Here is a 10,760-nt window from a genome sequence, read left to right on the forward strand (position 1 = left end):
TGCGGGCAGGGGGAGCGGGGCTGGCTGCAGACAGGGGCTGGCTGCGGGCAGGGGGAGCGGGGCTGGCTGCAGACAGGGGCTGGCTGCGGGCAGGGGGAGCGGGGCTGGCTGCAGACAGGGGCTGGCTGCGGGCAGGGGGAGCGGGGCTGGCTGCAGACAGGGGCTGGCTGCGGGCAGGGGGAGCGGGGCTGGCTGCAGACAGGGGCTGGCTGCGGGCAGGGGGAGCGGGGCTGGCTGCGGGCAGGGGCTGGCTGCAGACAGGGGCTGGCTGCGGGCAGGGGGAGCGGGGCTGGCTGCAGACAGGGGCTGGCTGCGGGCAGGGGGAGCGGGGCTGGCTGCGGGCAGGGGCTGGCTGCAGACAGGGGCTGGCTGCGGGCAGGGGGAGCGGGGCTGGCTGCAGACAGGGGCTGGCTGCGAGCAGGGGGAGCGGGACTGGCTGCAGACAGGGGCTGGCTGCGGGCAGGGAGAGCGGGGCTGGCTGCAGACAGGGGCTGGCTGCGGGCAGGGGGAGCGGGGCTGGCTGCGGGCAGGGGCTGGCTGCAGACAGGGGCTGGCTGCGGGCAGGGGGAGCGGGGCTGGCTGCAGACAGGGGCTGGCTGCGGGCAGGGGGAGCGGGGCTGGCTGCGGGCAGGGGCTGGCTGCAGACAGGGGCTGGCTGCGGGCAGGGGGAGCGGGGCTGGCTGCAGACAGGGGCTGGCTGCGGGCAGGGGGAGCGGGGCTGGCTGCAGACAGGGGCTGGCTGCGGGCAGGGGGAGCGGGGCTGGCTGCAGACAGGGGCTGGCTGCGGGCAGGGGGAGCGGGGCTGGCTGCAGACAGGGGCTGGCTGCGGGCAGGGGGAGCGGGGCTGGCTGCAGACAGGGGCTGGCTGCGGGCAGGGGGAGCGGGGCTGGCTGCAGACAGGGGCTGGCTGCTGGCAGGGTGGCGGTTACTTACCGGGAGAGCGGCTCGGAGCAGCAGGACGCAGCCCAGGCGCAGCAGAACAGCTGGGGACCCACCAGGCAGCAGCCGGCGCCTCAGGGCCAGGGGTCGGGGGAGCAGCAGCAGCAATAGGGCCAGGTGGCGGCCCACATGGCTCCCGCAGCGCAGCGCCCCCGCCTGCCAAAGGAGGAATTACACACTTCCTGGCCGAAGCCCATCAAAGTCACAGCGCCCCCTCCTGGCAGGGAAGCCGGTTAACAAGCGGTTCTAAAACCGCTTCAAAATTTAACAACCAGTTCGTGCGAACCGGTGCGAACCAGCTCCAGCTCACCACTGGGTGCGGAACAGCTTTCATATGAAGAAAAATTAAAAAGACTGGGACTGTTCAGCTTGGAAAAGAGATGAGTAAGGGGGATATGACTGAGGTCTACAAAATCATGAGTAGTGTGGAGAAAGTAAATAAGGAAGTGTTATTTACTCCTTCTCATAACACAAGAACTGGGGTCACCAAATGAAATTAATAGGCAGCAGGTTTAAAACAAACAGAAGGAAGTACTTCTTCACACAACACACAGTCAGCCTGTGGAACTCATTGCCAAGGGATGTTGTGAAGGCCAAAACTATAACTGGTCAAAAAAGAATTAGATAAATTCACGGAGGATAGGTCCAACAATAGCTATTAGCCAAGATGGTCAGGGACAGTGCCCCATGCTCTGGGAGTCTCTAAACCTCTGACTGCCAGAATATGGGAGCAGATGATGGAGAATGGATCTCTCGATAATTACCCTGTTTGGTTCATTCCCCCTGAAGCATCCGAACTGGCCACTGTCAGAAGACAGGACACTGGGTTAGATGGACTATTGGTCTGACACAATATGACCGTTTTTATGTTCTTACACTATTCCACTGATGGATAGAGCTGGTGTAGCCACCCTAGCAGATGTCCATGGTAGTGTGACCATACCTCCCATTCTGGTCGGGAAAGTCCCTTTTTTAAGCCATGTCCCAGCCAATCCGACATTTTGTTTTTCAAAAGGAGACATTTGTCCCTTTTAATCTTGCTCTTGCTGACTTGATCAGTTGGCAACAGCAAACGGGACAAATACCCGCTTCTGTCATAAAAGTGGGTAAGTGGGATGCGGTGGAATGTTTGGGGGAGGTGAGTGGAGGTGCCAGCCCCCCGCACACAGGGTGAGGCACAGCTGGGGTGGGGAAGCAGCATTCCAGCCACAGGTGACAGATTCCTGACACTTGAGGAGGCCCCTACAGGGTTCCAGTGACGGGCAATAGCCTCAAATGGGGGAGACCTCGTGCTGCCACCTACTGGTGTGGTCCTGTAGCATGAGGGAGAGAGGCTCATGGTTTGAGCTAGAGCTGGGCTGGAAAGCAGAGAGTTTATTTGCCCAAAGAAAAATATTTACCCAAACTGAAATGTTTCCTTTTCATCCATTTTTCTGAGGTGAGTTTTCATAGAAAATGGATCATTGTTCTCTGAAAGCTCAGCTGCCTGGATCCCCAAGAGAAACTGGAGGCTTTTCGTCTGCCTCTTCCTCAAAACAAATGAAGGTGGCACTGACGGTATGGAAAGATCTAAACCTCCTGCCCAGTCTAGGGCTGGGGTATTGGGTCCATCAGCTACTCTAACCAGCCCTCCCATCTTTTCTCTGCCCCCCCTCCACCCTGTCCAATGCCCCTTCAGCAGGTCCTGTGGGCAGTGGCTACTGTGACAGGCCCTGGTAGCACATCTCTGATGAACCTGTGCTAGCAGGGAGCTGGGCAGGGTGCTAGAGCACTTGTGGAGGCCCAGAAATTGTGGGTGGGTGGGTGGGCCTAGCTACCAGTGGATCACTGAGATCTGTGCCTAACCTTGGGGATTCAGGATCCTGGGTCCCCCTCTTCATTCCTCAGGGAGAAGGGAAGGGACTTCCCACCCGGAACGATCCATGGGAAATTTCCATGTAGGGAGCCTTGTGGAATCTCCCTTCCCTGCCCTGCACCCTGGGTTTGTAATGCAGGAAAGTGGGCTGCTGGGCAGAAATCTGGTCCTATATTATTAACTGTTATTTATTATTATTCTTTATTATTCATTTTGTTTCAGTAAGATCACAGCGGTGACAGCATCATTGTTACCACTTGGCCATCCCCAAGGTAGCCATGTGACTAATCGGAACCATATGAACAGTGATGACAAGCCCAGATTCCAGGAATAGAGCCTGCAGCTGGGCTGGCACTGCAGTCTGGTTCGGCAGCATCACCACACATCCCCTGTGATTTGCCCACTTGCAGTTTGCCATTGGCCATGACAGGGGTTAAAGCTTGTGCACACTAAGCCGAGCAACTGAGGTTCCCTGATGGCCAAGTGGCCCCCAAGGGAATGTGCAGACATGCTTCATAAACACAGTTGCCTCCGTGTCTGAACAGATACTGCCTCCTGCCCGTGCAACTTCTCCTCTGATGCCCCTTGTCCTTTAGGGTGAAGACCTCTGGTGTCAGCGGCTCCCCTTCTAGCAGGAATTGGGTACGTTGGAAGGTTTCAGTATCTTTAGAATGCGAAGTGAAGGGGAAAGGCTGGGAGCTGTTTCCTTTTGCAGATGTTCTGTGCAGTGGCAGAGGACTCAGCTGGGCTATCGGGGTGACTCAGTGAGAGGGGCTGGAGGGCAGGCAGCGCTAGGTACCTTGGGAACCCCTCCCCTATATCTGCTCATGCTCCACAGTGGGGTGTTCAAGCTACACAGAAATGTGACTTTTAAAACGAGCTCGGAGTGTTAGAACCTCGATGCCCCGAGTCAGGATTTCTCAAGGGGTCCCATTTCTACAGGTGTCATGTGCTCTGGGCCTGATCCTGCCAGGGGCTTGGGTAGAAGAGACCCCATGAAATATCAGTGACTAGTTCCCAAATTACCTCAGGTTTATTTGCTTCTGGAAATTTCATCAGCAAATAATTTTCAAAGGTTTTATTCTCTGGCTTGATTGTGAAGGCAGGAATTCAGAGCTGCGTTGCTCTGTGGTAACAAGTCCGATAGGGCATATTTCTATTTCCTGACTAGCTGAGGGCTCCAGCACTTCTGCCCTGTTGATATCCTCCGAGTTACAGGGTTGCCAGCAGCTCTGCTCCCTCTCTGGTATCTGAGTGCCACATGTTAGGCCTCATACCCTGCCCTCTCATGGGATGGAATCCCATGATCCTCCCACCCTCAGACTAAGCCCTGGGCTACAACACACTGCGGGTCGACTACGCTTGTCCAGCAGGTCCAACTGGGTTCGGCACCTGTGGTTATTCTCTTTGGGAGTCTGTAACTAGTGGTGAGACAAGTGACCAGCCAGCCTTCTGGAACCAAAATACAGTTTAATATGAATAGTAGGAATAAATCGTAACATGGGAGAATAAGAGGGTTTTCAAACAACAGTCTCTATACGTCTATGAGCCCAAGTCCTCCCACTCTGACAGGGACCCTGGCAGGAAGAGAGTTTTCAGACTTCCCCAGCACTGTCTGTGCCTATCAGTCCAAAGAGCTTCTCACCAATAGCTGGACCACCTGTGGACAGACTCCCATCACTGGCAAAAAAGCTGTGTAACGTGGCTGGAGCCCGGAAATAGGTTTTTCCCAGCTTGTAGCTCCGGTGTCCCTCAGCCTCCTTGAAATGCTCACTGACAGATGGCTTTTCTTACTGCGTGTTTTCCAGCAGCCTTCTATTAGAATAAGATGAGTCATACTGGTTTCACCTAATGTAGCCATAACATCAAGATCCCAATAATTAACCCAATATAGCTCTACAGCAAACATCCCAACAACTGGGTTTAACATACACATTAATTACAGCAGCTCAGCTCCATGTCTGTCCCAATACCATTCCTGGGTGCTATGGATTTTATGAATAGAGGACACAGACAGTCAGAGAGAGGGAGCAATAGACTACTTTCATGTGTGAAACGAAGTTCCATTTCCATGAATATTCATGCATTTGACCTTGAAATCCACTTCCTGCAAACCCTCATCGTGCCTGAATGACAGGTGCTGGGGTTACTCTGTACGAGAGAGTGAGAGCTCAGGGAATGGATATTTTCTATACTGATGCCTGTTACCACTCCGGCTACAGGCTACAGACTGACAGAACAGAACCAGTCAGCTATTAACCAAGGGACAGAGGAGCTACTAGATTTTTGTTTGCTGACAAGTGACTGAATGAGGGCTGAGACACTGAGATGTTTTCATGTTGTGATGAAATCCAAAAGAGATACGCTACATTCTAAGTCCCACTCAAACCTAAGAAATCATCTCTGAAAGAAGATCAGAGAGGAAAGAATGGGTTGACATGTGTGTACCAAAGGACAGATGTGTAAATGTTATGCCAAAACTTTTAATTGTAATACAGATATTACAAACCAAACTTTCATGACATGATTTTATATTGAAAGCCAGCAGCAGAGTTGTTGGAATCTCAACAGGAAGGAGCAGTGGTAACTTTACTGCTTAATGGCTTTTGCTTTCGAAATTATATCAGATGCCACGTACTTCACATAATGTTTGCAAAGGGTTTATGCTATGAAATCATTTTCAGTGAATAGTTGTATGATACTATCTCTTAGTAACAGACCAGAGGCTGTTTCTAACACTTACATTTCGGGTTGTGCATTCAATCACTCTTGAAGACTTGTGCAAGTATTTCCAAAAATTCCTGACAAAACAGAACTGCTGGTCTGTGTTTCAGCAAAGAGTAGACCTCAGATATAGGAAAGGAGTGTGGAGTAGTGATTGTGTTAACTTACACCCATCACCTCTTACAGGAGCATTGCTCAAGTAATTTGCACACTCAACTGGATATTAATGCAAACGTAGTGTTTGCACTATTCACCCATCTGTGATGCCGTCCCCTCCCCCGCCCAGTTGAAGTAACTCTCTGAGTTAGCTGGGAACTTGCCAAATATCTACAAACACCTGCATGGGGAGAGGATGCAGGTCCTGTGAGGATGAAGAGAAGCCTGTAGGTTGATCAGACTCGCTGGATTCAGGCTACTTTGGCCAGGGAAAGACTTCAGCTTCCCTTGGAGGGATTCTTGGGGAGTCAGGGTGTATCACCGGGAGCATCAGAGAAGGGAAAGTAAATAGAACCTGCTTCTGACGTTCTTAAATCCAAGACTTTGGTTTTGCTTGCACTGAGAGCAGAATGATGTCTTGCTAAATATCATGTAGTCTCCTGTTCTTTTTCCTTTCAGGAAGGAAAGTTCAAAACTCCTCGGACATGCCCAGTACATTATGTCAGCTGTCAATGACACAAAATTCAACTCTGCAGTGTTCCTTCTCACCGGGATACCTGGGCACGAAGACTTGCATCTCTGGATCTCTGTCCCCTTCTGCTTCATGTATGTCATTTCCATAGTAGGAAATTCAGTCATTCTGTTCATTATAAAAACAGATCCAAGCCTCCATGAGCCCATGTACATTTTCCTTTCCATGTTGGCCATCACAGACCTTGGCTTATCGATATCTACGATACCGACGACATTGGGGATATTATTATTTAACTCTAGGGAGATCAGCCTTGATGCCTGTTTTGCCCAGCTGTTCTTCATCCACTCGCTTTCATACATTGAATCCTCCATGCTCTTGTTGATGGCCTTTGACCGCTTCGTCGCAATCTCTAACCCACTGAGATATGCTTCCATCTTAACCCCACCAAGAATATCCAGAATGGGACTTTTCTTTGTGCTAAGATCGGTGGCTCTAATATTCCCACTCCCCTTTCTCTTGAAACGGTTCCGATACTGTCGAGCCAATGTCCTCTCCCATTCCTACTGCCTGCACCAGGAAGTCATGAAGATGGCTTGTTCCGATATCACAGTCAACAGCATCTATGGCTTGTCTATTAAACTCTTAATGGTGGGTTTGGACTCGTTGCTCATCTTTCTCTCTTATGTGATGATCCTCAAAACTGTGCTGAGTGTCGCATCCCACGCGGAGAGACTCAGGGCCCTGAACACCTGCGTCTCTCACCTCTGCGCCGTCCTGCTCTTCTACATCCCAGAGATTGGCTTGTCTGTGATACACAGATTTGGGAACAGCTCTTCTCACTTCCTTCAGATTCTGCTGGGCTATGTCTACCTGCTGGTACCGCCCCTGATGAACCCAGTAGTGTACAGCATGAAAAGCAAACACCTTCGTTCAAGGATAATCAGGCTGTTCATCAAGTGAAGGTTGTGACACTCTGTGCCTCAGGGGAACCCCCTGCACCTCCATGTTCATCCTTATAATATGATTGTGTGTATCCAATGCAAATTTTTTCATGTAAGGTGTCTTTGGAAGGCTCATGATGCACTGAGCATTGTTGTTATAGTGATGCTTTGAGCAGGGGGTTGGACTAGATGACCTCCTGAGGTCCCTTCCAACCCTGATATTCTATGATTCTATGATTCTATGATGTTACAGTAATTGTTGTTATAGTAATGTTATAGTAATGTTATAGGTTGTAATTTCATGTATATAGTTATGAGGATGAAAATGTGTCCTCATGGCTTAAGGCAAGCCCAGACAAAAACTCCCCAAGAGCAGAGGGGCAGTTCACACCTCATCAGGGCATGTATGGGACAAACCCAGCCCAGACTCACAGGAACAAAGGACACTGGCCTAGGCAACAACAAAGGCTCTGTTGGACTCTCAAGTGAGTCACCCCCCTTCCTTTGGTCAGTTTGGGAGTGCGATGAGGTAATGCTCACCTGACTCTGAAGGGGGGGGCGGGCAAAGCCAAGAGTGGAGAAAGAACATGATAAAAGGGAGAGACGTTTTCCATACTCTTCCTCTCTTTTCCAACAACATCTACAGACACCGTCACCACTAAGCAACTGAAGCGCTGATCAAAGGGAAGAGCCTGGCTGAAGAGTAACCAGCCAGCCTGCGGTGAGAAGCATCTAATTTTGTAAGGGCTTTGAAAGTGTTAAGATCAGCTTAGAATGTTTTTTGCTTTTATTTCATTTGACCAAATCTGACTCATTATGCTCTGATTTATAATCACTTAAAATCTATCTTTGTAGTTAATAAATCTGTTTGTTTGTTCTACCTGAAGAAGTGCGTTTGGTTTGAAGCATGTCAGAGACTCCCCTTGGGATAACAAGCCTGGTACATACCAATTTCTTTGTTAAATTGATGAACTCATATAAGTTTGCAGCGTCCAGCGGGCATAACTGGACACTGCAGACAGAGGCTCCTAGGGTTGTGTCTGGAATCGGAGATATTGGCTAGTGTCATTCGGTTGCGCAATCCAAGGAGCAACTTACATGCTAGAGGCTGTGCGTGAACAGCCCAGGAGTGGGGGTTCTCACAGCAGAGCAGGATAAGGCTGGCTCCTGGAGTCGAGGATTGGAGTGGCCTAGAAAATCACCGGTCCAGATAACACCAGAGGGGAACATCACAAAGGGTCAGTTCATCACCTGGCTCCAGCACTGGTGACACGGGCCATGAAAAACATGGGCCGCCTATTCCATCCTGGACACTTACATCCGAGATGACATGAGCTACTGATTTCCACTTTGTACACAGAGGCTGCGAAGGGGTCTAAGGCCTGTAGCCATGTGAGAGGGGTGCCCCCCCCATACTGGTGAGGAAGGACAGTGAACTGGGAAAAGGAGACTAAGGCTGGCAGCAGTATATAGAAAGTGACTGTGTTCGTGCAGAGCCAGGGCACCGGTAGGATGTTGGCCCATAAAGAGCCATATCGGTGGCCACTCTAACCTCCGAATTCCTGCCTATACAGTCAGTAAAGAGAAGGGAGGTGGATGTTGTTTCCCATTACACCTGTCCTCTCACTGTCCCGTCTCTGCTTAAACATCCTTGGGCCATAAAAAAAGCTGCGGAGCTGTTCTGCAGTCACAGTTCTGGCCCTTCCTGAGCACTCTGGGTGCTGTGTGATCCATGAGGCCTGCACCAGCTGAGGACAGGGGCTATTCAAGAGGCACGTACACCCACCCTTCCCCTACGCCCTGCACCAGGTGCTTGTGACTGAGTCGTGTCAGAGATACGATTATTGCCAGAGCTCCAGGAGAAGCCATTCGTGCAGCCCCTCCACCCCCTTTGATGGCCCCCTGCACCAGAACAGGGCTCCTCCCAAACCTCTATTCCCAAACCAGAACCCCTGAATCCCCAGCCAGACCACCCTTGCCCCCCCGACTCCCTTGACACCCCCTGCTGTTGATCTGTCCCGTTCTCCTCCGAACCAAACTGAATCAGGCTGCCCCACACCTGGCTGCAGCTTGGTGCATGCAGCTCCCCACTGGGCCTAGCGCACAGGTGATCTAGAGCATCTCAGGGGGGCAGGGGGCTCAAGTCTCCTGCAGGGGCCCTGGTGGGGGAATAGGGCAAAACGTCTCCAGTTGCTCTGCAGGGCCCAGGCTGAGGGGGGTTACCTGTAGCAAGGAACACCCACTGGTCGGGGTGCCCATTCACTGAGCGCCAGTGTTGCCTCCTGCCCAGCATGGTCCAGGACCCCCAGACTCCCAAGCCTCCGCATTCAAATAGTGGCGGGGCTGGGGCAGGCAAACAGGGTAGGGGAGCTGCATGCACAGCACCCTCCCACCAGCACTGCCCCAGGCCAGGCAGGGGACCAAGAGCCCAGGGAGGAGGCAGGGGTTTCACGCAGGCGCAACCGAGGATCCCAGCTGTCCACGGCGTGCAGCAGCCAGAAACCCCTGACCTGGGCCTGCCCAGCCTCCCCCCGCCCTGCACTCGCTCTGCGAAGTGGTAGGAGCTTCTGGGGGGAGGAGGTAGGGGCAGAGTGGAGCCGCAGCACCTGAGGGCTCCTCTCCACCCCAGTCACTGGCAGGAGCCCTCAGCTGGCCGGCTGGCCGAGAGGAGCAAGTGGGCATGGGGGAAGGGTGCAGGGAGAAGCCCTGGGCCAGCTGGCCCAGAGGAGTGCGGGGTAGGGCCTGGGAGTGGAGAGGTACCAGCAGCGTGGTTGCTTGGCTGTAGCACACAAGTGGAGGGCTGGGCTGGGCCATCAGGCTGAGGCCACCTTTGAGTGTGGACCCGGAGCCATGGCACCACTGGCACCATTATTAACCCAGTACTGAGACAAACCCAGGGCAAGGTGCCCTCTTTGGCGGGCCACCCTGGGCAGCTGCCCATACCACCCACCCCAAAGGCTGGCCCTGAAGATGAGATCCTAGAATGTGTCAGGTGACATAGGGAAGTGTTAATATTCTTATACAATACACTGATGAGACCTCCTCTGGCAAACTGTGTAAAAGTCTGGTCATTCCTATTGCAGAAAGATTAATTTAAATTGGACGAGGTGCAGGGAAGGTCTCCTTGGTTGGTCAGGGCAATGCAGAGTCTGTCTTACATGGAGACTTAATGAGCTTGGTTGGTTTAGCCTAACACAACACATGCTGAGTGGGGATCGGATTTCTCTATAAATATTGGGGGTGGGGGGAACACCAGGGAGAGAGACAAACTCCTGAAGCTAAAGGACAGTTTTGGCAAAAGAAGAAATGGGGAGAAACTGGCCAGGAATAAACTCAGTCTGGAAAGGAGAAGGAGGTTTCTGACCATCTGAGGAGGAAGGTTCTGGAACAGCTGCCCAACAGGAGCACTGCAGGGAAAACAACCCAGCTGGGTTTAAGATGTAGCTTGACAGGATTATGCACCGGATGATATGTCGGGGTCACCTGCCATAGCTGGGGACTGGAGACATTGACATAGGAAGTCCCTTCGAGGCCTTTGTCCCTATGGGTCACATTCACCCATTTTGCATTGTTAGAAGGCTTTCCCTCAACCCTCCCACTTCCCTGGTTCTTGTCACGCAGACAGCAAGCAGCAAAAGACCAGAAGTCCAAAGCACAGACAATGCGATGT

At 52.3% G+C, this 10,760-nt stretch overlaps 1 protein-coding gene across 1 annotated transcript; it reads left to right on the forward strand.

Annotated features, from left to right (window-relative positions):
• Positions 1-6,173: 6,173 nt before the first annotated feature.
• LOC135882365 (olfactory receptor 51G2-like) lies at positions 6,174-7,109 on the forward strand. Its single transcript, XM_065409265.1, has one exon. The coding sequence runs from the start codon at positions 6,174-6,176 to the stop codon at positions 7,107-7,109; it is 936 nt and encodes a 311-aa protein (XP_065265337.1).
• The last annotated feature ends 3,651 nt before the right edge of the window (positions 7,110-10,760 follow it).

The sequence above is a fragment of the Emys orbicularis genome, chromosome 1 (assembly GCF_028017835.1).
Source record: "Emys orbicularis isolate rEmyOrb1 chromosome 1, rEmyOrb1.hap1, whole genome shotgun sequence".
In the NCBI taxonomy this organism is placed as follows: Eukaryota; Metazoa; Chordata; order Testudines; family Emydidae; genus Emys; species Emys orbicularis.